This window comes from Sinohyriopsis cumingii, chromosome 17 (genome assembly GCF_028554795.1).
Source record: "Sinohyriopsis cumingii isolate HCF-2022 chromosome 17, ASM2855479v2, whole genome shotgun sequence".
Lineage (NCBI taxonomy): Eukaryota > Metazoa > Mollusca > Bivalvia > Unionida > Unionidae > Sinohyriopsis > Sinohyriopsis cumingii.
The window spans coordinates 25,565,268-25,592,958 of record NC_142977.1 but is presented as its reverse complement, the minus strand read 5'-3'; the positions used below and the strand labels follow the sequence as shown (position 1 = coordinate 25,592,958).

Genomic DNA, 27,691 nt, shown 5'->3' with positions numbered 1-27,691 from the left:
CCAACTGAAGTTGAAATTTGGATATTTTTTTTAGGTGGAATACCCCCAGAATCCACCTAAAATCTAATTGGAATCTGCCTAAAAATTGTGTACGGGATGATTTAGAACTCCCATATCTAAATAAATATTCATGATATTTTGCATTATGATTTAGAACTCCCATATCAAAATAAACATTCATGATATTTGCATTATGATTTAGAACTCCCATATCTAAATAAACGTTCATGATATTTGCATTATGATTTAGAACTCCCATATCTAAATAAACGTTCATGATATTTTCATTATGATTTAGAACTCTCATATCTAAATTAATATTCATGATATTTGCATTATGATTTAGAACTCCTATATTTAAATTACTATTCAAGTTATCTGTATGACATAAACTGTATCATATTTATCATATTTATCAAAGATGCTCTTTTTCAAATCACAAATTGTTGAGTGGATTTTGAAAGTTGTTTAAAGGATTTCTATATTTAGTAACAGTGTCCACAATGGACATAGGTATAAACACACTGGACTTGCAGCCAGTTGACCAAATGACCAAAATACCATACCATTTACCATATCTGAATAAACCTGTAGATGGAAAATATTTCAGTTAACATATTCCACACAATTGGCGACTTATTAACAAATGGGAAATTAATCAGATCGTGCAGAACTTCCTTAAATCTCAGTCTGGTACTATGAAAGTGATATAGGTATGTAAGTCAGCATAACATGCTATTACCGACACTGACAAAAGCCCCTGGTCTGCATCACTGTCAGTGGCAGTATCAAGGTTAATGGAGGATAGTGTCTATTTATCTAAGCATTATCTCCACCTTGTGTGAAGATTCTGGTAAACCATATTACCAGTAAAATGCATCAAAATAAATTAGTTTTTTTCTTCAGAGAAGTGATATATATACCATCCCTCCCTTCATTCATTGAAATCTCCTACATACTCAAAATTATATTAAAAATGTTGAGACAGAATTTTTCTGAATTTTTTTTTTTAAACCTTGCTTCCAATGTAGCATATATTTATGGTAAAGACTTAATGTGATCACGTGACTGAACTGGTTTATGCAGGCGATTATGACAATAGAATTGATTATATGACAGCAATATCTAAAATGAATTATTGGATTATATTACAAGACATTTGTGATCAGTAGGATTTAAAGAAGTTAATGGATTATGGCTGGATTACTAAAGAGCTCAAATGGATTAAGCCTGGATTACATAAGAGTTCAAATGGATTATGCCTGAATTACTAAAGAGCTCATGTGGATTATGCCTGGATTACTAAAGAGCTCAAATGGATTATGCCTGGATTACTACAGAGCTCAAATGGATTATGCCTGGATTACTAAAGAGCCCAAATGGATTACACATGGATTACTAAAGAGCTCACAAGGATTACGATTTGAGTACTAAAGAGCTCAAATGGATTATGCCTGGATTACTAAAGAGCTCAAATGGATTATGCCTGGATTACTAAAGAGCTCAAATGGATCACACATGGATTACTAAAGAGCTCAAATGGATTATGCTTGGATTACTAAAGAGCTCAGATGGATTACACGTGGATTACTAAAGAGCTCAAATGGATTATGCCTGGATTACTAAAGAGCTCAAATGGATTATACCTGGATTACTAAAGAGCTCAGATGGATTATGGTTGGGTTATTAAAGAACTCAAATGGATTATGCCTGGATTACTAAAGAGCTCAAATGGATTATACCTGGATTACTAAAGAGCTCAAATGGATTATGCCTGATTTACTAAAAAGCTCAAACAGCATAAGACAATTAACATTTCTTGGATTCTTTCAGCAGGATCAGCTTGGCTTCAGTGTTCAATGTTTGTAGATATTGATTATACTATGTGTGATCAGAAGCAATTTACAATGGCTTACAGATTTAATTGAATATAATTGGGTTACTCACTACTTCAGAGTTACTATCAAATAATGCGCCAACAAGATCTGGTCCTATTCAGTCTTGTTAGGATTACTCAGCAGTACAAACAACATAGACCCTGATTTGCTGTTGCATACTCTGTTGGCAGACCAGAGTATGTGGCTGCAGTTGAACTCCACTTATAAGCACATACCGACATTAATCTGTTCAAATTTACCTATTCTAATAATTATTTATTTCAGAGAGTAGTCATGATATTGTGACATAGAGGTGATTCCTTTGAATTTGTTGTATAAAAAGGTAAAGAAATACTGGACATGATTAATTATTTAGTAGGTTGTCCATATTTCTTGGAAATCCATCATGATGTACTTTACCCTGTTGTAAAATAGGTTAAAATTTATTTCTGACGATGATGATGAAGATGATGATGTGATGACAATGTTTCATAACTATGTCATATGAAATGGAATTCAAATTTAACCGTAGCTGCCACAACATAAATGTTTTCTGTGCAGTAATACTTTATGTTGTGGACTTCTACGGCAATACGTCAAAGACCATTTGTAAATAAATACTTTGTGTCAGATCTCTCTACACTTCTTATCTACTCTTTCTCTCTTATTTATCACTTTGGTTTTAATACAAATCATTTAATTTGCTTGCATTAATATTTCCCAATTTCTTTGCACCACAAAAAAAATCCATAGTAATTCAGAATACTACCGTATATACTCGCGTATAAACCAAACAATTTAGGAAAAAATAAAGGCCTGGAAGAAGGGGGGTCGGCTAATCCGCGGGCCAATTTGTAAACTTTACAGTTGTTTGGTCTTTTTGTTGACTACTGTAATGGTTGTAAATCTTGGGACATGAAACGATATTTTTTCCGTGTCCTAAGAAACATGTATGTAAAAAAAAAGTAACTTTCGGTGACCCGACAATTATTAAACTGCTATAAAGTACTAGGATTGATGTTGGTATTATTTTGCATGTGCATATTTTCTGACTTCTCCAACACGAAGTTAAATAAAGGTAAATACAGACTTCATAATTCGCGGGACGGTTGACCTTACCAGGGAGACCAATGCTGAACTATAATGTACAGTACTTACACAGTAATAGCGTCACTTAAATCCTTACTTATTCCCAAGCATAGATGCAGATTTTGCTTTATTCATTGTTTCAACCAAATTGCATTCTTCCATATAACATGTCAGCTAGTCCTTAATAGCTGTTTCATTTACGTTGAATCACGCACTCGTTTTCAATGATATAAGCGATCCTACAAATTGAGGTAATATTTTTAAAAAGGTACGCACGTTTATTTGTGCAAAGCACATAACCATCATAATTTAAATTTTCACGAAGAGTGGTAATAATAAAGGCTAAAATTCTCATAGGGATCAACTAAGATCAAGATCAATCAATTTTAGTTTTGTGTTTTAGCTGAACAGACATAACATTAAACACAATGGAAAGCTTGATGTTTCGGTGTCTCCTATGTTGATTGTCGGCGAATTTGTCTTTCGTTACATGCCAGTTAATCATTAAAACCCTGAAACTGGCTTGTGATAAGAGGGAATTTTGACCAGTAACTATACCAGTTTAACATTGGTATATATGGTATAAAAATGCCAGGTGTTCACTCTTGTACGTTTCTTTCATGGGAATGGAGCTATAGCATATGGAGTTACAACATTTGTAGTGATCATTCTTGGGATTGAAATTAATTGTGGACGATTTTATTGTTGTAGTTCATTTTTTTTCTGGTTTATTTTTTATTTTTGTATTGTTTAGGTTAAAAAAAATCATTAATTTGCGTGAATAATGTTTAAACTTAACATTTTATTATTGAAGAAGCGAATTCTTTATACTAAAATAAATATTTCATCGCAGCAATAATTCACAGGTGATACAACAGAACATGTAGGACTTTTCTTGTTTAGAAGAAATGAAAATCGAAGACTATGTAATAATCAGGAGTTCTCTGCAAAAATAGGAAGATATTATGAAATCGGGAGGTAGGCGTGGAGCGACCCCATAAATTGGGAGTTTTTTTTCCTCCCAGCGTGAAAGTTGACAGGTATGGTGTAAGGCAGGGGTGCGCAAACTGCGGCCCACGGGCCGCATGCGGCCCGCCAAGGGTTTTCATGCAGCCTAGGAACAAGTCATCATTCGCACTGACTCTGTTTATGTTACTCTGTTTATCAAATAAATGTGCTTCTTTTGAAGTTTAAGTTTTCAAATATTAACAACATATTAACAACTGAAAATTAATTAGATATTATTTAGAAAAACTTTTGTTTTTGCTATTTCAAATATTAATTATTTTACTTAATGAACTATGTGGCCCACGAAAAGGTGTAAATATGTGTATGCGGCACTTGCACTGGAAAGTTTGCCCACCTCTGGGGTAAGGTCACTTACATAAAAGCAAACTACAACTCGGCTTTTACGGTATTAGCATAATTTTCGAAACATTATTTCCAAAACTTTATTATTGTATTTTGGGGATATCATAAAAGTTGACCACAGTGGTGCCCATGATTCGACTTTAAGGGATGTACTTAATATAGCTCATAATCAAACCTACAATGTACATGCAGTGGCGCCATTATGTAAATACGTTCAATAGCCTAAATGTGAGCGTTAAATCAAACCGTATTGTTTGTTCGTTGTGTTGTCATACTGGGATTACATCTGAATGACATTAGGTATTTACAATTTCAATGCAAAGTTAATACGTAATTACCGGTGCAATGATATAAAAAGTCCAATGCAATAATGCATAAACAAACAATCAAGTCAAAAGGAAGAGGTAGTGTTACAGGAATTCGTGATTGCTAAATTCTTGTCTCCGTTCAATCAAACTGTACACAAATCGAAATTGGGCAGAAATAATAAGAAAACAAAAAAATAAATCATTACTTTTCAAACATGTTTATACCATTTCTTTTTAATAATCATGCCAACCTCGAGAAAAGTATACATGTATTTTTTTTAAATACAAGTTTGGCTAAAAATGCATTTAGAACTTACCTCGCGCATCTTGAGATGCCCCGGAGTTGTAAGTCAGCTTATACGTGGGTCATGCACTTTTTAGTGTTTATACCTGTTCAGTTTGGGGGTCGGCTTATACGCGAACGGGCTTATACGCGAGTATATACGGTACTGACACTCTTGGCGATTGTCCCCAATCTTATCAAAACATAATTCAGACAGATGTAGCATTGACTACATCAATAAAATATATCAGAATTACCCAGTAAGATTAAAGATTATCCTGCCACAGGATATAATTTGCTAGTATAAATAATTACCATTGATATTGGAGCAAAACTCTTCTTTTGATCTTTATGCTGAGTAGATAAATGGTAATATAAGTTCTCTAATGAGGGCACAGTAATAAAAGAATATTTTCAAAGATACTGAGTCAAAAGAAAAAACTGATCTGCTTAGCTCGTTATCTCCCACACTGCTTGCAGAGGCATCTTGTATTAGTCATGTCACTTCCGTCTATCTGTCATTTGCATCTACCATCTATATTCGCATATACGTTGAGTCCTGCAAACAACAATTATGCTAATCTGCCATAGCATAATGTCTGCAGACTAGGGTATATGTTGATTGTTCTACTGATCACTCCTAACAAACTGCACAGAACCAGATAGACCATTGCATCATGCACTGGTAGATCAGGTCTGTGCATTCTGCAGTTTGACTTGACTTAAGCTAGTAAAGCTAGATCCCAAGAACCTTCTTAGCTTTATGTATATAATGTAGATATACAATTTTGCAGGCATAACTGTATGGAAATGTGCAAGATGATGTAATTTGTGTTTCAGACCATGATCACAATTTTTCAATTAATTTAAACATTTTCAAGCGGTAAGGACTATTTTAAAAGCAATAACCAATTAAGATGTACATACTGTATTAAATTGGTGCCATAATTTGCAAAAGTATCAGATTTGATTATTTTCAAACTAGTTTTTCCACTGTTCAAAATTTTTATGTTTTTAAACGTTATATGCTGACACCTTTAAATCTTCAGTGAGTGTGTATATGTTTACAAAATACAAATATATTTGCTTAGTCACATTATGATAAATAATGAGAACATACACACACCAACAAAGCAAAGAGAACATAAAAAAATTCAATTATGAGAATCCAGAATCATATAAAGCAATGCAAATACATGAACATTTTCAAACTATTGTTGTTGTTTTGGGTTTAATGACATTTTTCAGTGCGTGAAGGCTATACATGGTGGCTGAAATGACTGATGGAGGATGAATCTGGGAAAACTATAGCATAAAAAATTAATCATATACCTCTAACCATGTGTGTATATATTTTCAATGGCATAACAAATTACTGATATACCTCGAACCATGTGTATATATGTACCATGGCATACAAAATGATTGATATACCTCTAACCATGTATTTATATTTTCCATGGCATACAAAATGATTGATATACCTCTAACCAAGTGTATATATTTACTATAGCATACCAAAATTATTGATACACCCCTAACCATGTGTATATATTTACTATAGCATACCAAAATTATTGATACACCCCAAACCATGTGTATATATTACCAAGGCATGTAAAATTAATTTTACACCCCTAACCATGTGTATATATTACCAAGGCATATAAAATTAATGATACACCCCTAACCATGTGTATATATTACCAAGGCATATAAAATTATTGATACACCCCTAACCATGTGTATATATTACCAAGGCATATAAAATTATTGATACACCCCTAACCATGTGTGTATATTACCAAGGCATATAAAATTAATGATACACCCCTAACTATGTGCATATATTTACCATGGCATACAAAATTATTGATACACCCCTAACCATGTGTATATATTACCAAGGCATATAAAATTAATGATACACCCCTAACCATGTGTATATATTACCAAGACATATAAAATTAATGATACACCCCTAACCATGTGTATATATTACCAAGGCATATAAAATTAATGATACACCCCTAACCATGTGTATATATTTACTGTAGCATACAAAATTATTGATACACCCCTAACCATGTGTATGTATTACCAAGGCATATACAATTAATGATACACCCCTAACCATGTGTATATATTTATCATGGCATACACAATTATCGATACACCCCTAACCATGTGTATATATTACCAAGACATATAAAATTAATGATATACCTCAAACTCTACATGCATCGTCAATCCACAATCCAACCCCAATATATTCAACAGAGACCTTAACAACTTTGTGTTCTTATTATCTTGGAAATGCAGTTTTGTTGTACAATAGACCCAAGTATGTACCTCCCTCATATTGCTCACTTAGCTGGCATCTCTGCCTAGAAGCTAAAGGCAAAAGCAGTTGGCTAATAAATCTGGTTTAGTAGTATGCTTTCTGTAGCAATTTATTTCAATGCTGTTCAAAATTGAACATCAGTCTCAAGGTTTATGACATATCAGCTTCATGTTTCTAATATTGAAAGGTCTTTGCCAGGATGCTTTCTGTCCAATACTGAAAGGTCTTAATACCAGTAAACTTTCCATCCAATAGTGAAAGGTCTCTGAAAGGATGCTTTCTGTCTAATACTGAAAGGTCTTTATGCTAGGATGCTTTCTGTCAACACTAAAAAATCTTTTTGCCAGGATGCTTGCTGTCCAATAATGAAAGGTCTTAATGCCAGGATGCATTTTGTTCAATAGTGAAAAGTCTTTATGTCAGGATGCTTTCTAACCAATAATAAAAAGTCTGTATACCAAGATGCTCTTTGCCCAATAATGAAAGGTCTTTATGCCAGGATGCTTTCTGTCCAATACTGAAAGGTCTTAATACCATATGTGTTTTGTTCAATACTGAAAAGTCTTTATGTCAGGATGCTTTCTGCCCAATAATGAAAGGTCTTTATGCCAGGATGTTTTCCATCCAATACTGAAAGGTCTTTATGCCAAAAAACTTTATATCCAATACTAAAAGATCTTAATGCCAGAATGCTTTTAATCCAACACTTAAAAATATTATGCCAGAATGCTTTCTGTCCAATACTAAAAGGTCTTTATGCCAGGATGCTTTTTGTCCAATAATGAAAGGTCTTTATGCCAGGATGTTTTCTGTCCAATACTGAAAGGTCTTTATGCCAAAGAGCTTTCTGTCCAATACTAAAAGATCTTAATGCCAGAATGCTTTTGGTCCAATACTTAAAGATATTAATGCCAGAATGATTTCTGTCCAACACTAAAAGGTCTTTATGCCATGATGCATTCTGTCCAATACTGAAAGGTCCTTATGACAGTATATATTGTGTCCAATAATAAAAAGTATTTATGCCAGGATGCTTTCTGCCCAATAATTAAAGGTCCTTATGCCAGGATGCTTTTTGTCCAACAATGTGATTATGCCCTTGTGTTTTCTGCCTGATGATAAAAGGTCTTTATGACAGGATTCTTTGTGTCCTATGCTGAAAGTAGTTATGTATTTATGCCAGGATGCTTTCTGCCCATCAATAAAAGATCTTTATGACTGGATGCTTTCTGCCCAATAATAAAAGGTCTTTATGCCAGGTTACTATCTGTACAATGCTGAAAGGTTGTTATGTCTTTATTCCTAGATGCTTTCTGCCCAATAACAAAATGCCAGGATTTTTCTGTCTAACAATGAAGTCTTTATATATCTATGCCATATTTTCTGTAAAATCTGGTTAAATTCATTTGAGTGGTTTTTCAGGATTCATTTAAAGGTTTATCTTATTTTACCAATGGTATATTTAATGGCACTTCAGCCTCATTTGTATAAAACTGCAAAGCCTTCCAGTAAAGAATGCTTTCTCAAATTTGATTTGTAAAATTATGTCAAGTTTTTATTTAGCTAAAAACTTGTATAGGTTGTTTAGAAATTGTAGCCATATTAGGTAGCATATTGACTTCATGTTTACAAACTGGATAGCCCTTTGTATATATACCAGGACATTTTTCTGTTATTTGGTAAATCTGCATAGCAGTTTTTGAGAAGGTTAAGATTTTCTAATTTTAATAATGGGAGCCACACTGACATCACATTGGCATGGCTTGTACAAATGTAAAAGGCCAGCTACTTTCTGTCAAATTTGGTCAAACGTTACTGATTGGAGAATATAGAAGGATTTATGTCCTTTTGTAATAATGGCATAGCAGTTATTCAGGAGGTCATGCTTTTCTATTTTTAGTAATAGCAGCCATGTTTGATAGTAAATTGCCAACAATTACACCAATATGAAAGACCATGCCAGGATGTTTTCTGCTAATTTTGATAAAATTCCATTCAGCATTTTCCATAAGATGTTGTCATTTAAAGGATTTTTCTGTTTTCAGCTGCAGTGACCATATTTGACAGTGGATCTCCATCACTTGCATGAACTTGAAAGCCCCTTAGACCATAACAATTACTGTTCAATTAGGCTGCAACTGGCCTAGTGGGTTTTGAACAAAAGATGAAAACAGTAATGACAACAGACAATGAATGGATAATGCATACAAGATCAGGACTACCTACACAAGCCCACTTTTACCTATATAATTTTTAATGTATGGAAAAATACAGACAATACAAAATTTGTTTTCATTTAATATTTTAGGAAAGGTTGCTAATTATAACATAATTTCAACGGTAAATAATCTTGATACTAACTTAATAATATGTACAGTTCAGATGATGAAACCTACTATTTAGCTGGAAGCCATGGTAACTCAACTGGTGCTGTGTCAAGCTTATAACACATGGTCAAAGGTTCAATTACTGGCCCAGGCTAGCTAGGGTTGGTAAACTCAATTGTCATTGGGAAAGGCATATAGATTTCATTTTGTCATCACATTATAGCCAATGATGTTTTAAAAGTGACATTTAAACCAACAAAACAAAAAAAAAAGATCATTAACCAAACATTTGTTTTATCAAGTCAGTTTTTCTTATAAATAATAAGTTGAAAGAAGTTTCAAGAAATAATTTTTTTTGCTAATTATTGAAATTTTACACAGAAAGCAGATGAATGAGGATACTTAATTATAGTTTAAATACCCACTTTCCTATTCTCCCATTACAATTTTGATATTTTATTTTAGACTATATATATATATATATATATATATATATATATATATATGTATGTATGTATATATCAAAGAAAACCAAAACAACAAATAATAAAATATTCAGCCATTGTTTCACAAGTGAAAACAAACTATTATATGTTTTAGCAAACTGGGAGATACTTCCTTGAGATAAACCTAATTACTATTTTGCACATATCTAACTAAACAAATTGGAAAATTAGAACAGCAATTATTCATTTTCATCTATTGCATTTCTTTCCCTGTAACTGTTAAGCACATTTGTCAGATCTGTGTAATTAAGGAACTGGTGACTCAGTAGGACTCTCAACAAAGGCCCTTATACACAAAATAGCTTGGGAGCAATTATCATCAATTGAACTTTATGTTAGCTAAGACACCCACAGAGGAGAACAAAGCTACCAGCCTTACATCAAGCAGGTGGCTACAGCTAGCACACTGGGTAAGTAGTGTAGCAGTAAAAGTGAGGGTGGGGTCAGGGAAGCCTACATTATTTACCTGTGTAATCCACATCAAACTGCAAACATCACAGACCTGGACCCAGACCTATCAGATTAAATACTGGCAGATCAAGTTCAGATGAAATCAAGAGTGAAGATCTTGATCTGCCAGAATATTATATAAAAAATATCTGGGTATATGTTCTGCTTGGGTGTGTATAATAAACAGATATGTACGGTGGCAGAACTGTAGTGGGGGGGGGGGCATTGTTCCTAGGACTGGGTTATGCTTTTATACAGAAGTGTAACTGTATCCAAACACAGTATATAACAGTGGAGGCTTGAGGTAAGAAGTGACAGTCAGTATGCTGGCAGGCCCTTTTGGCAATATAATAAGAGAAGGGAAGGATTACATGGTGTTTTTTGGGCAAAGGACAGGTTTAAATAGAGACAGGGAGATAGATTGGAGTTTTGTGTATAGTGCACAGTCAATATCATAATACAGGTCAATAACAGTGATGTTAGAGACTGAATGAATGTGATAATGCATGGAGTTTAATTCTGTGAAACACTGGGATAAAAGCTAATATGGGATATTACAAGACTGGAGTGCTTTCTTCAGCAAAGGACATTTTTTGAGCATTATAAATCACAAACAGATGGAGTTTCTTTTGATCTGAAAGAAGATGATCTTGATATATTTATTTAATGGAGTGCAGTTAGATTAAAAACGAAGTTTTTTGCAGATTCAATGTTTTATTCAACACAATAAATTTTAGTGTGGACCCAAATTCTGCAAGCATGTCAGACTAATTCAGACTAATTCTACAGTGATCAAATTCTACCTGATTCTGACAGATTTAATTCTACAGTGATCTGATTCTACCTGATTCTGATAGATTTAATTCTACAGCGATCAAATTCTACCTGATTCTGATAGATCCAATTCTACAGCAATCAAATTCTACCTGATTCTGATAGATTTAATTCTACAGTGATCAAATTCTACCTGATTCTGATAGATCCAATTCTACAGCGATCAAATTCTACCTGATTCTGATAGATCCAATTCTACAGCGATCAAATTCTACCTGATTCTGATAGATCCAATTCTACAGCGATCAAATTCTACCTGATTCTGATAGATTTAATTCTACAGTGATCAAATTCTACCTGATTCTGATAGATCCAATTCTACAGCAATCAAATTCTACCTGATTCTGATAGATTTAATTCTACAGTGATCAAATTCTACCTGATTCTGATAGATCCAATTCTACAGTGATCAAATTCTACCTGATTCTGATAGATTTAATTCTACAGTGATCAAATTCTACCTGATTCTGATAGATCCAATTCTACAGCAATCAAATTCTACCTGATTCTGATAGATTTAATTCTACAATATTAATTCTTGATTTCTGTAAAGTCATCTCAGTAATTACTGCAATGACAATCAACAGTAAACAAACCAATACTGGTTCTTCATACTGTACAGTATGAAAATTAAATTAATTTGGGGACAAAAGCTTACTGTTAAAAAAAAAACAATGATGTTACAGATCAGCAAAATATATGACAATTCAGTTGTCTATTTACATCAGTCATAATACAGAATTTCAGCTGATACAGATTTAACATTAGTTACACAAAAAACCCCACAATGAACTGTCAGTGAAACCTAGTACAGCACTGACTTTGGAGGAAGAGCTGAGGGTATGCAAGAACAGTGTACATTCTGAGAAAGGTTGAATCAACTAACAAAGGCAGTAGATTTTTATTGAACCTGAAAGCAATCTGGCAGCTGAATGACTGCAACAAGTGTTTTAAGTTCAGTGTAGTGGGGGAAAAATATACCTTTTAATAGTGTTTTCATCACCAATTACTGCTGCAGTTGAGTCCTTGAAACTATTCCTGACTGCAAAACTGGCAACTTAAATTGTTTTAATCACCAATTCCTTGGAAGCAGGATAGCATTAGTTAATTTAAAAGAATAATTACAATTAAATTGTGATCTTGGACGTATAGATGTCAAAAATTGGTACAAGTATAAAAAAATCAGCTAAAGAAGGTCTAGGCTTTTATATTTAAATATATACGTATATGCACTTTATGTCTGGATCATTAGTTAGATATATAAACAGTAACCTGTTTAAATGGAAATTTGTATAATTATACATGGTGATGATAAAGAAAACTAACAGACTGATTTATATCTATTAAGTAAGCATCTAGGTCTAGATAATTGAAAATAAATCATTCTCTCAAAATACCAAGTGATACAAAGTTGAACAGGCTGCTCTTGTGTAAGTGGTGTGGCAGAATCTAGCATATCCATTGTCTCAAAAATCACATGATCCCAAAAAGCAAGACAAAGAACGCCTGTGGTTTGAAGGACAGTATTTCAATTTTTGCCGAGTGCACAAAATGCATGCTGAATTATTTAGCTCTTCATCTTGAGATATTGGATGTATGTCAGCGGATTGTCTAAAGTTCATAAACTGAGGAAAAAACTCCAATTTGCACACCTATTCCTCCCATTCACAATTTTGTTTTTACTGCTTATAGTTCTAAAAAAAAGGCTACCATCAACCACTGAGGACATGGGAAAAAGAGGCAGATGTTTATGGGAGAAATTTTCACAAGTGCCTTCTCAGCTTTTTTTCTCCAAGATATGCTAGCTATTAATCTAAAATTTATGATTTTATCTGCAACAGGAACAAAGTGGATTATAAAATATGAACTAGGAGACAACAGACTCAGAAAGTATGGTGTGGACACAGTTTCCATTGCTGGGAGACTTTCTTTTACATTCAAGTATTTGTGATTATTGCAAATCAGAGAATCTTGGCAATCATACCACTAGTCACTCAAACTGTCATTATGTGACTGGATGTTGACCTAAGCCAAATTTATCTTGATAGAATTTTGATTTAAATCTTGCTGGGGTCATAGCCTCTGTCACCCACATTAAATTGATAATATATCAACCACTATCAAAGCTTTGGAATTCAGACACTAAACAATGTACTAAATATTTTGGCTCATTATAAATTTATCAACCATCTAGAAGCCATGGTAACAAAAGTCACTGTGTGATTACAAAATCCTTTCCCAACTCTTTCAATTAGTCTTTAGAATAACACATCAAGAATTATCATGAATTTTCACTATGCTGTTTGGATATTACTGCTTGTGACAGGATGTGGATCGAACTCAATACGGAGTTCTTCCCCAAGTGTGGATGTGGTCCCCCTCCCAAATGCCAGGGAGGAGACTAGCTACAGGATAATATCCTCTGATGATCTCCCTGATTTAATTAAGCAGCTTCAGAACCAGGTTCAAACTTTACAAGAAGAACAACAGAAAGACAGGTGAGCAGTGTCACAGTACCTTATTTGCTTGTGTATGCTACTTGTCAAGTGACAATCATTACAAAATACAAATCAACATGATCATTTTAAACTTTGTTAAATCTTTAATTTTATATACAAGTCAAAGTATATATCATGAAAAATTCCAGTTATTAATAAAAAATTATCAAAATTATTTCATTTATTATATACTCTGAATTTGTCCAATTCACTTAATGCAGGGAGGTCAATACATGATCAATCTTTCCCTATTGTCATTATCAAGCAGTATACACACTGCCTAACACATGATGCCATAGAGTAATTTACAATATGACATAATGCCTGACACACTGCCTAACACATGATGCCATAGAGTATTTTACAATATTACATAATGCCTGACACACTGCCTAACACATGATGCCATAGAGTATTTTACAATATGACATAATTCCTGACACACTGCCTAACACATGATGCCATAGAGTATTTTACAATGTGACATAATGCCTGAAACATTATGGTGCCATACACCTTTTTACAATACAATGCCATCTATCTTGCCTGATGCAGTATGAGCCATGCCATAGTTTACAATATGACATCATCCAATTTGACTGACACTCCATGATGCCATACACCATTTTACAATATAATATAATGTCTGACATATTATGACACCATAAACAATTTTACAATATGACATCATCTAATTTGACTGACACATTATGATTCCATGCACCATTTTACAATATGACATCATCTAACTTGCCTGACACATCATGATGCCATACCATTTTACAATATGACATAATGCCTAGCATATTATAATGCCATAAACCATTTTACAATAAGATATCATCCAACTTGCCTGACATATTATGATGCCATACAGCATTTTACAATATGACATAATGCTTTACATATTATGATGCCATACATCATTTTACAATATGACCTCATCTAACTTGCCTGACATATTTTGATGCCATACAGCATTTTACAATATGACATAATGCCTAACATATTTTGATGCCACATAACATTTTACAATATGATATCATCCAACTTGCCTGAAACATTATGATGCCATACACCATTTTACAAAATGACATCATCTAACTTGCCTGACACATTATGAAGCCATACAGCATTTTACAATATTACATCATCTAACATGCCTGGCATATCATGATGCCATACAGCATTTTACAATATGATATGATCTAACTTGCCTGACACATTATGAAGCCATACAGCATTTTACAATATGACATCATCTAACTTGCCTGGCATATCATGATGCCATACAGCATTTTACAATATGATATGATCTAACTTGCCTGACACATTATGAAGCCATACAGCATTTTGCAATATGACATCATCCAACTTGCCTGACACATTGATATATATCATCATTAAAATTATGAGTGAAACTAACTAAAGAATATTAAGTGTATATTTATTGGAATAATTTTCTTGTTTTACCTTATAATTATATCAAGAAATCTGGTAACTGATACTATATGCAAATTAGAGTATATAAAAAGCTGATTATTTATACTTTTATCAGTAAATCAACCTGATAGTAAAGTGTTATAAGCACTAAATCTAATTCACATAATCAACTCCATTTTCCTTAGTGATGCCATATTTGATGTCAAAATCATAGATACATACTTTAAGAAAGGAACTGCATAAAAATCCTACTAACCAATCTTATTAAATACATAATTAAACTTGAATCGGTTAAAGTTCCTCCATCAAACACAGCTACATGCATCTTTGTATGCTGTATGCATGTTTACTAATTTTGTAAACATTTCAAGGCAGTCAACTAAATCTGGGCTGTGCACATGTGCAGACATTGTAATCTCAATTAATAATAATAATAATAATAATAATGAGGACTTTGCATAGCACCTAATCTTTAAAAGCTCGAAGTGCTTTACAACATTAGACAACACCTATTAACATGAAAAACATATATCATGATATTATTACAGAAAACAAACACCATGAAATTAGAAAACATAAAAACATGCTGTAAATATTTAAGGTAGTTATTATTATTAGGTCTTTAAGTTTGTTCTTGCAGTCGAAATAAGATATAGCCATGTTTCAAAACTGATCAGATTTACCTCCATGAAATTTGTTTTTGCTGTCATCTGAATCCATCTCTAATGATGTAATTATTCAACATAATTGTGTGTGAATTTTAGACATAATTTCAGGTTTGGTAATAACAAGCAATCTCTTGTAAATGCCACTGCAACTTTTTATTAACTTCAAGAATACAAATCTGCCTGGGGCCCCAAGTGGCCGAGTGGTCTAAAGTGCTCACCGTTCTGGATCACTGCCATCTCACCTTTGCCTGCGTGGGTTCGAGTCCAAGGCTCGGCTAGCGTGGGTACGTGGGAAAGCCTGCCAGTAGCTTCTCGTGGGTCGATGGTTCTTCCCTGGGTTTTCCAGGGTTCTTCCTCCACCAGTTATACTGGCTGCCATGTATAGCCTATCTTGTGCTGAAAATGGCGTTAAACCCGAGAACAACAACAACAACAACAAATCTGCCTAAAAATCTTTCCTGAAATCCATTATTTTTGCTGGGGAAAAAAAATGGGGAAGTGGTATGCCAGGGCTATTTCCCTAAATGGAGTACAAGAGTCTGAAGTTTGGTGAGTGGCTAATGGAGCATAGATGCCCCACCAAAGTACCTGCAATCCTCAATGACCAGATACAAACATTCAGATATTGGGTAAATGTATTAATACTATAATTGTGTCATGGGGCATACAAAATATTGCATTACAGGTTAATTCACTCCAGTATTATTTATACATAAGAATCCAATCAGTTTCAAAAATTCTTCCCCCACTTGGGCACAAAAAGAAAGCCAGCTAGTATGGGAAGATTTAGAATTCAATTTATTGCACTTAAATAAATTCACCTGCAGGTGCAGTTGCTAAATGGTTATGGGTGATTCCCAGTTGTGTCTAATTAACTTGTTGTGCATAATGAGTGGAAACATTTTGGATTCATATTAACTCATTTGCTAGCTGTGAAAGAGTACAGTGACATGGCATAAACACAGCATGGTTTAGTGATGATTGATGCAGTAGCCTACTGGTGCTATTTCAGTAACAATTAAGGATAACCCAGCCATCATCCTTGCCTTTGATAACCCAAACATACAGTCAACATGGCTAATTAAAAATCATCTACTATATGTTATATGCCTACAATAAAATGTAAACCTTTACATTACATCTACATACTGAGAGCCATTTGCTGACTCACAACAAAAATAGGTTGTGGGTTCAAATCCTACCATCAGACTAGCCTGGGTCAGCTACTGTGGGTGTGTTCTTGGCAAGGCATTTTATTCCATTTGACTTGGCACTTAATAACTTACTGGTCTTGCTGTGTCATACAGCAACAAGCCAAATCACACCAAACCATTCCCAGGGCTCTCAAAGAATGAACCTTTGATTTTTGAGTCTGACACACAAACTGCTGAGCCAGTGCCGTAAATTTATATCTACTAGCTGATAATAATTTACAGAAATTCACATCAAGTTTAATGTTTCTTTTCTCTTTAATTCTATTTTGTTACTGATAGGTATGAAATTATTAGTTTTTCTTGAGAAACTTCAACTAGATTTAGTAAAAAGAAATATTTTCTACAAGTTCTTGAAGGAAAAAGAAAGTTAAATAAAGTGACATCATTCAAGGTATGCATCAGATGCACAGACAAACTGGGCAGTGTTCCAACTGCCTATTGCCTATCAAACTCAACAAGCCATAGTGTGACCTACTTAAAAAATTTGGTATCAGTTTCTAACCTTGGCAAGCAATTAAGATGAGGCTGACTGCACAGGTCAAGTATTAGACTGGTCCCTTAAACAAACTAGCTGCATGTTAAGATACTGATTTTAACATTGAAAATGGCACTTTCTCAATCAAAAAGGAATTATACTCTGAACTGAATTGAACAATGTTTTTAGTGTAAAACATGGCATTTACTTGTAATTAAAAAGTGCTGCTGTCATTTTCTATTGCTGCACTACAATTCTGAAGGTCACGAGACAGCAACCGACTAACCATTTTACTTATCGTTCTGAATTGTTTGTTGCAGACCATAATACTAACATTGAGCATAAATGGATTTCATATTCCAAGCCATTATAGACTGCCCCCCCCCCCCCCACTGAGTTCATGCCTTTAACCATGAAACCAATGACGGACTGGTGTAAATATAAACTTGATTACTGAATAACAACTAAATATGGCATATTGTCAAATTCACTTGTAAATATATAAGTCATTGTGTTTTTAAGATTAAAATTTTACCTTTTAATTTTAAAAATGCCAGCTGTCAATTAGATTTGACATGGTCCAAAGGTAAAATAAGCAGTTTTCAAACCCTTGTTTAATAACACAGGTGTGGTTTTCAGATCTGCACCATTTTCATTCAGGACCAATTACTTATGGCAACATTATTGTTGTCAGTTATTGCTGCTTTAATCTATTACGACTAATTTTGGCTCTTGCTTAATGAGACCAAGTTATATATAGGATCTTACATGAGTGCTAATTTCAAATGAAATTTATAACACAAATAAAATAAATTTTATTGTTGGCATTAACCAATGATTGAAAATATTGAACAAGTGACAAAAATGTAAACAAGTGACATAAATTTCAACATGTGACATAAATTTTGTTTGAAATGGGCACAGATGTATGACTCTTTATTGCATGGTGAAAAATATTGATTTTATTTTACCAGATGTTAGAAGGATTTAGTACATGGGACTCAAGCTCAAACCACCGTGTGGGCCGAATTAGGACATTTTTGATGGCCCAAGGGCCACATCACCTTTGTTATTTCTCATGACACCTTGTGAAGCCAAACATTTTGCAGGTTACTGCAGGAAACAGCTTGGCAGGCCTCATGCTGCCCATAAGCCACATATTTGAGACTCCTGGTATAGTGATAAGACTTTAAAATACATTTGGATACCTCAGTCATTATCCTTTGCATGATGATATAATGTCAATTGTGTTGTTATAAGATGTTATTACATGTGTTAAATATACATGTATGTCTGTATGTATGTATGCATGCATGCATGTATGTATGTATGTATGTATGTATGTATGTATGTATCTATGTATGTATGTATGTATGTATGTATGTATGTATGTATGTATGTATATATATGTATGATGGGGATATGAACATAAATCACACAGCAGCCAATAAAATGCAGGTCACTTATATGCCTTACAAATACAGCAATTTATATTAAAATTTCCAGCATCAACCTAGTATACTGGACTGTACATTAATGTATCTTGAGCATGCATGGCATTGGATTAAAGAGTTTCTTTAAGGACCAAACTAGTAGACCAGACTGAATACAACTGTAATTGTATTTTGAATTGGGGAGGAATCTAGGTTGTAAAGTTTCATTAACTGTTGAATTACACAACAGCATTGGATTTCACACAGTTTTCAGTGAGTACAGGGTTCAAGTGTCACCTGTGGCAAAAAAGTGTTTGACTTATCTGGCAGGTGAACTTGATTACTTCTGGTTAGCAGCATGTTCCTAACAAATCCACTTGACTTGCCATGAAGTGACAAAATAACACACTTCAGACTGGGACATAATAGATTGCAATAATTTGATAGAATGCCACTTTTAAAAGTGTTATGCATTACCTTTAAGTGCTGAATTATGTAGGTGTGATGATTTCAAATACAATAAATTATTTAGGATGAAAAGTTTATTTTATTTATAAAATTAAAATTAAACTTCTTGCATTTTTAAATTGATTTTTAAACATTCCCTCTAACTTGAACATATGTTCTTGGAAAGTTGATTTCATTCTGTTTTCTGTTAGCTACCCATAATTGTAAATCAAAAACTCTAATTGCTTTAAATTCATTTATATCGGTGGGAATCAGTGTCTGTGGTTGATGAAAAAATCCTGCATTTTGATTGCTCTTTAAATGTTTGGATGTATGTGTCTAAAAAAGATGTCACAGAGCCACACTGTGGTTATGATATCCGACTTGCGGCCTGTATGGTGTGGCTTCATATCAGCCCAGATCTTCCAAAGTGGTATATAATGGCATGAGCAAGCCACTTTATTAGACTGTACAATCTTTCATATCTGTGGAGGTTTTAATTTCATTATTTTCTTGGGAAACAATTATCCACAAAATTAAATTGGCCTTGGAAGATAGTATTACTGAAGTGGTATTACAGATAGTGACTGATCCATGAATTTTATTCCTATACAACAGTCCATTTACACTCAAACCATGAAATGTTGTCTCCATTAACATTTGTGATTTTACATTACTTTTCTCTGCATGATACAGCCTTCAAAGTATTCTTGTTTCATTAAATCCTCAAAAAAAACCCAACAACCCTGAAATGGTATTTATGGCAAAAACACTATATGTTAGGTATTTAATCTCAGGGCTTGGTAGTTACCACATACATGTATTGTGAAAACTGATTACCATATGAACTCGCTTACAAGTCAAGACCACCTGCAAACTGCACAGACACAATTGCCTGCCTATATGTAATGCACCAGCATATCTGGGTCTGTCATTTTGTTAGGAGTAATCATTAGAACAAACAGTATAGACCCTTGTCTGATGGCCCATTATGTGATGCCAGATCAAGCTTTACGTTGTTTGCAGTAGACTCAACTTATAAGTGAGTTTAGACCTTTCCTGTAGACAGTGCTTACATAGTTATCTCCTCCTAGCCAATAGGTGTCAGCAATAGCATCAGCCATTAAGGTTCTTACGAAGCCTGGTTACCGAGCATGCAAACTTTGTACTTTTGACTAGTTACGATAACAGATCTGTTAACCTTAGACTTACTTCAAACTACTTAATAATTTATCTCATGTAACTAAAACAACTAATACAGTCCGAGTATCATTTAAAAGCAGACTCGTAATGCACAAAATGATAAATCTGATGTATTACTCTCTGTCCTCTATTGAGAGACCACCTCTCTGGGGATTCTGTAATTATAATAACTTAGTGCTATAAAGAGTTTCATGTTTTGCTGTGTGCATCTAAAAGGAAAAAAATTAATTTAAATATTTATGGTGTGATACTTACTGTTAATATATATCTCAAAACATAAACTGAAATGGATAAATCAATAAAATATAACATTGTTTTATTACATGTGTTTACTGGATTTATCTACATGTAATATCTGCACTATAAATAATTTACGTTTATATGCTTCATCCTTTCTTCCATTCACTTTTTTCTCAGTGATCATAATTACACAGACGTACTGATACGTGCTCAATATTCTAATTGATACAATATCACTGGTCAACAGTGAAATCATTACTGACTTGAAAAGGCCCTAATCTGTAGTATTTTGGTGTGCCGAACACGAATATAACCGTGAAAAATTTGTATTGGCTCTCGTTTTGAAGATATTCATATACCTCATTTTCTATGTTTCACTGTGTAAATTTCTCCAGTAGGACTGCAGCAACATCCGGAATAATGATGTAACATTGCATAATACCATCATGCTCACATCATCCACAGTTGATTGCATCATTTTCTGATGCAATGCAATACTAATGCCATGCGGCTGCTGAAGTAAGTTGACGTCAGCAGTGTACTATACATGTGTAGGCCTATTATACTAATGCCAGGCGGCTGCTGAAGCTGACGTAAGCAGTGTACTATATAAAGCCCAATCAGATAGGTTCAGCATTTAAAATATTTTAGACGTTGTGCGAGACAGTTCAAGCTACTGTTACATAAAACTTTTATCCATTTACGTACAATAAAGAACAGTAATGCCTCGAAAGTGTGTTAATACCGCGGACAATTTTTGCTATATTTGTGGGGAAGTGACATTTGCCAACCAGAAGAAAAGTATCAATTCTCAAGTGAAGAAGGCATATCGTCTTTACTTCGGATGCAAGGTTGGTGACCAAGACAAGCCTTGGGCTCCGCATATATGCTGTGCTACATGTACAACACAGCTTTCACAGTGGTTGAATTGCAAAAGGTCATCAATGCCGTTTGCAGTCCCAATGGTGTGGAGAGAGCCAAGCAACCACCTAAATGACTGTTACTTCTGCTTGGTTCCTCCTCTTTCCGGCGGAATAACGAAGCGAAAGAAGTCGAGAATAGTCTACCCAAACATTCCGTCTGCATTGAGACCAGTTCCACATGGTGAGGGACTTCCTATTCCAGAACCTCCAGCAGAATATTCTCTTGATTCATCTGACGAAGACAAAGGTGAGTCGACCTGTTCTTCTCCTGGTCCATCAGCATGCAGTGATCCAGATTTTCACTGTGGTGCATCATCAACCCCACACAGAATAACACAGGAAGAACTAAATGACCTGATTCGTGATTTGGACTTATCAAAGAACAAGGCAGAATTGCTAGGATCAAGACTCCAACAATGGAATCTTCTAGAAGAAGATGTCACAATTACTGCATATCGAAAGCGCCACCAGCAATTGGAGCCTTTCTTCAGAAAGGAAAGTAATCTGATATTCTGTTCCGATATTGAGGGCCTCATGAATGCTTTAAAAATCACTCATGACCCACAAGAATGGAGACTATTTGTGGACTCTTCGAAACTGAGTCTCAAGGCTGTGCTTTTGCACAATGGAAACATTCTTCCATCTATTCCAGTAGCGTATGCTGTCCACATGAAAGAGACATACGATAACTTAAGGCAGCTACTGAATTCCATTGAGTATAACAAGTACAGCTGGCACCTCTGTGGTGATTTGAAGGTAGTTGCCCTTTTAATGGGACTGCAGCAAGGATATACAAAATACATGTGTTTCTTATGCGAGTGGGATAGCCGAGCAAGGGAAATGCACTACATGAGGAAGGAATGGACTCACAGGCAGAATGTAGCCATTGGAGAGAAGAATATCCAACACCCAGCTCTGGTTGAGGCTCAGAAAATCTTGCTACCACCCCTTCACATCAAACTAGGTTTGATGAAGAACTTCGTGAAAGCCATTGACCGGACTTTGCCAGCATTCCGATACCTGCATGAAAAATTCCCTCGACTCAGCGAAGCAAAGATTAAAGAGGGAGTTTTTGTGGGTCCTCAGATTCGAGAGCTTTTCAAAGATGACCGGTTCAACAACTTGCTGGAAGGTGACGCGAAACAAGCATGGAATGCTTTTCGCCTAGTTTCTACAAACTTCTTCGGAAATGTTAGGGCAGAAAACTATAAGGAACTAGTAGAAGACATGTTGATGAAGTATAAGAAACTTGGCTGCAATATGTCTCTAAAGATTCACTTCCTTCATTCCCATTTGGATTTCTTTCCTAGCAACTGTGGTATTGTTAGTGATGAACACGGCGAACGTTTTCATCAAGATATCGCAACAATGGAACAAAGATACCAGGGAAAATGGTCCACTACAATGCTGGCTGACTACTGCTGGACACTCCTCAGAGATGCTGCCGAACAGCTGTACAAGAGACAGGCGAAGAAATCTAAGATGTAGTCAATGACTTGATTTTTTATAGGTAGGCTATTACAGTTGACCTTTTACTATTGGAATGCATTTCGTTATGTAAACATTAATTTCTTGCAGATTACAAAAAAACTAGAGCCAATTTTGCAATTTGACTGTCATATTCGTGTTCAGCACATAAAAATTGATAAGAATTGACTAATTTTATTTCAGTAACATGACTTTTGTAAAAATTTGTTGTCCAGTGTATTACACACTGAAATAACAATTAAATAATCAAGTATGACACAGTGCTGTGATTTTGACAATAATTTAGCAGTTGATAGTTTTGGTTTGCTTCTCAGAGAAGGTGTGTTTTACGGGAAGGGGTGATGTTGATAAGAATATTTCATTTGGCGGCATGGTTTGTTTCTTTAATTACCAAGTAAACAAGATTACAAGATATGCAAGATTGAAGCAAATATCTTGTCTCTCGTTATCAAATTATATTGTATGCAGGAAGTGGTGGTTTTGGACAAGAATTTATCAGGTAAAAAGGTATTATTGTAAGAGTGCTAGATTTAACAGAACTAATAAATCATGGTCCTAATTCGTGCAGTAAGAAGAGTTAAAAATTACATAAGTCATATTGTGACTTGTTGACCTTCTTTTCATAACGCCAATAAAAATAAGTGTGACAATTTAATCTCTGACTTTTTTCCTAAACCTGTTTCATAACTGTAAAAATCAAAATTGTGACTTTTTGTCATTTGACCTTAAGTCCTACAATCGGGTATATAAGTCACTATCTCCTCTCTTCCACTCATTTCACCAAGATGTTAGTAGGGCAGTAATTAAGGGGAGGGTGCATCTTAAAATACTTTAAAGTGTTCTTTTGTCAGGTCAGCTAAAACTGCATCATTATCAAGTTTAAGGTGCTATGTGTGCTTTATCTGAAAGACGGTAACTGACTGATGATTGTAATATCTGGAGCTTGTGTCAAAACTATTCGGCAGTTTGCATTCGCCGATATAATGGGTCATCATTTTGTTTAATTTATTTTATCCAAAAGCAGCTCTTATGATCATTCAGTGATTCAATTGTTTTTTAAAGCAATTGATCATATCTAAAATTTAAGGACCGGACTTGCTCTGGTCCACTAAAATGGGAATAGCTGGGAAGAATACTTAATTGGCATTGTCTTTCTGATCATGCTAATCGTTTTTAATTTGGAATTACTTTTATCCATTTTACTATAAAACATCACTTATCTACATGCATAAGCTTTCCTGTTGAGATGACTACTTGAGATAATTGCTGGTATTCAGAATCAACACATAGGAATAATCATTTCTAAGGCAAACTGCAGAGGTGAATCAGTACCCTAATGGCAGACAGTCACGTGATATGAACATGGCCTTGCCTTTGGAAACAAAAATAGAAAGGTCTATACATATACATGGTATCAGCAAATAAAAGTGACTTCACAGTAACATATAAATGAAAGGGGAAACAAAAAATAACTTTACACAAAACATGAAAATGAACTCTTGTCTATATTTTATGGAATAAAAAATGAACTCTCAGTTCTTTATTTTGCACAAAACAAATGAACTCTGACTTCTTTTCTGTTTTATGCAAAACCAAAAAATGAACTCAAACTTCTTTTATCTATTTTACATCAACCATAAAATATGAACACTTTTATCTATTTTGCACAACACATAAAAATGAGCTCTTCTCTACTTGACACAACACAAAAAAATTAAGCTCACTTCCTTTCTCTATTTTACACAAAACATAAAAAACACAAACTTGCATTTTTTTTCTTCTCTTTTTTACACAAAACATAAAAAACACAAACTTGCATTTTTTCTTCTCTATTTTTATTCAAAACATAAGAAATCAGCTGAACAATATGCATTTTGTTTCCAAGATCAAAACTGAGGAGTACAAAATCATTACATCTTTAGCAGTAGTGAATATAAACACACACACACACACACACACACACACACACACACACACACACACATATATATATATATATATATATATATATCTATATATATATATATATATATATATATATATTCTACAAACAAACTTCTTCTGAAGTTCCTGTTCAAAGAAGATCAAAGACTGTTTAGATTTGGCTTTCTGGCAAAGATATCATAGTCAAACAATTATGATAAGAAGAACCTGTGTTTATGAACCACCCTAAACATCCACTGGTTACATAAATTTCTTTGCAAAAAGCATAAATATAATTTTATCTTGGCCTATTAGAACCATACAATAACCTTGCAGACTCCTGATTATTTACCATTTCATCCTGACCACCCATGAGTTTCAGTTTTGCAGGAGTTAGTAACTTATCATTAAGGGTTAATCTTCTGACAAGGTTAATGATTAGGAAAATTATTTCATTTATTAAATACTTTTTAACCTAATCATAGAATAAACATGGGCATTTATTATGCATGTCTAATTTAAACACAACAGAATGAAAAAAGATAATTAATTTGGTTGAATTACAGTTAATGAAATATATTTATTATTAATGACTTCATGATGAACCTACCACATCTAGCGATATGACTCAATGCTTCCCTCTTTATGATTTATGATTCCATGGATTAACAATTAAAATCAACATGGCAATGATTAAGTTCAACAAGGTAATAATTAAGATCAATAAGTAATGATTAAGATCAACATGTAATGATTCAGATCAATAGGTAATGATTCAGATCAAGAGGCAATGGTTCAGATCAAGAGGCAATTATTAAGATCAGTAGGTACTGATTGTGATCAATAAGTAATGATTCAGATCAGCATGTAATGATTTAGATCAGTAGATAATGATTAAGATCAACAGGTAATGGTTCAGATCAGTAGGTAATTATTAAGATCAATAGGTACTGATTAAGATCAACAGGTAATGATTGTGATCAATGAGTAATGGTTCAGATCAATAGGTAATGATTCAGATCAATAGATAATTATTAAGGTCAGCAAGTAATGAATAAGATCAGCTGGTAATGGCTCTAAATTTTAATTTGCAGCTGTTAAGTTTCTGGTACTCTGGAATTTATGATATCATTTGCATGTGAACAAAACACTTAAGGAAATACTTGTAAGATTATTTAAATAATATCAATATGTGTACATTATAGAGTCTATTTGCTAGAACCATGTGCTACTCATCACCAAATTCTGTAATCACATGCACATTAAATAATTGATATTTATGCGGTTGAATATTGTTTAGGAATAGTGAAGAGGCAAATTCATAAAATTATAAATCAAACATACAAAAGAATGAGTCAAACCTAAATTGTCATACTTTCAACCCATTTGTGTAACGACAAGCTTACCATACATACATACTTATAAGTCAAACCCAATCACAAACAACATAGACCCTAACCTGCCATCACATAATGCTCTGGCAGATCCTATACCTAACAAACTAAATAAACCCCGATCTGCCTGCACATTATGCAACGGTGTGCAGTTGGTGTTATAAGTGAGTATATACGGTAGTATATATGGTGGTTGTCAATGTAAACATATATATGTATAAGGATAGATAAATTCCCTATTTGTATTATGACTTTACTTGCATGTAGAGGGGCATCATGATTTCATCTTGTACATCTATACTTCTGTCCATCTGAGTCCAGTGGCTTAAGTGGTTAGAGTATCAACCTCAGACGTGGGAGGTCAAGGGTTCGAACCCCGACCGAGTCATGCTAAAGACTTATAAAAATGGTACTAGCAGCTACCTAGCTTGGCGCTCAACATTAAGGTTTTAGTGTTATGACTGGTTGGCCTGGTGTCAGGATAATGTGACAGGGTGGGATATGATGGTACATGTCTGCAGCATGATGCCCCAGTGCTAGATATCACTATAAACTGTCATAGTGCAGACATCGTAGTGATATGACTGGAAAATTGTCAAAGCTGTGTTAAAAATCCAAATCACACACACTGACCATGCAACATAAGATGGTTGTTGAAGCAGGTGTGTGCAAAACCCACTTAACATAGACATATAGTACTAGACTACTGTACGTATATTACCTGATTCGATTTTTGAGGTCATTATAGCAAATTTTGCATTTTTGTACACTTCAGCTTTGTGACACAAATCTTATTTGCTATGCTAGTCAAATTTCAGACAAAAATATTCTAACCAATCACTATGCAGTATTTATATAAGTGGAGTAAGGTTTCCAACCTTTGAGTAACATTACTCAAAATGTTGAGTGACGCATTTTTTGTAATTTTGGGACTCGAGAAGACTTTTATTAAC

General features: G+C 34.1%; 2 protein-coding genes across 4 annotated transcripts in view; one reads left to right on the top strand and one right to left on the bottom strand.

The window, feature by feature from the left end:
- LOC149778279 (uncharacterized) overlaps nt 1-27,691 on the bottom strand; it is a 333,696-nt gene that overhangs the window by 62,829 nt on the left and 243,176 nt on the right. The window lies entirely within an intron of this gene.
- The window catches only part of LOC149778280 (uncharacterized), a 44,209-nt gene continuing 28,544 nt past the window's right edge, over nt 12,027-27,691 (top strand). Inside the window, exon 1 of the mRNA XM_089938295.1 lies at nt 12,027-13,887. Within this exon, the coding sequence (XP_089794421.1) occupies nt 13,673-13,887 (215 nt within the window). The 5' untranslated portion in view covers nt 12,027-13,672. The remainder of the gene's footprint in view (nt 13,888-27,691) is intronic.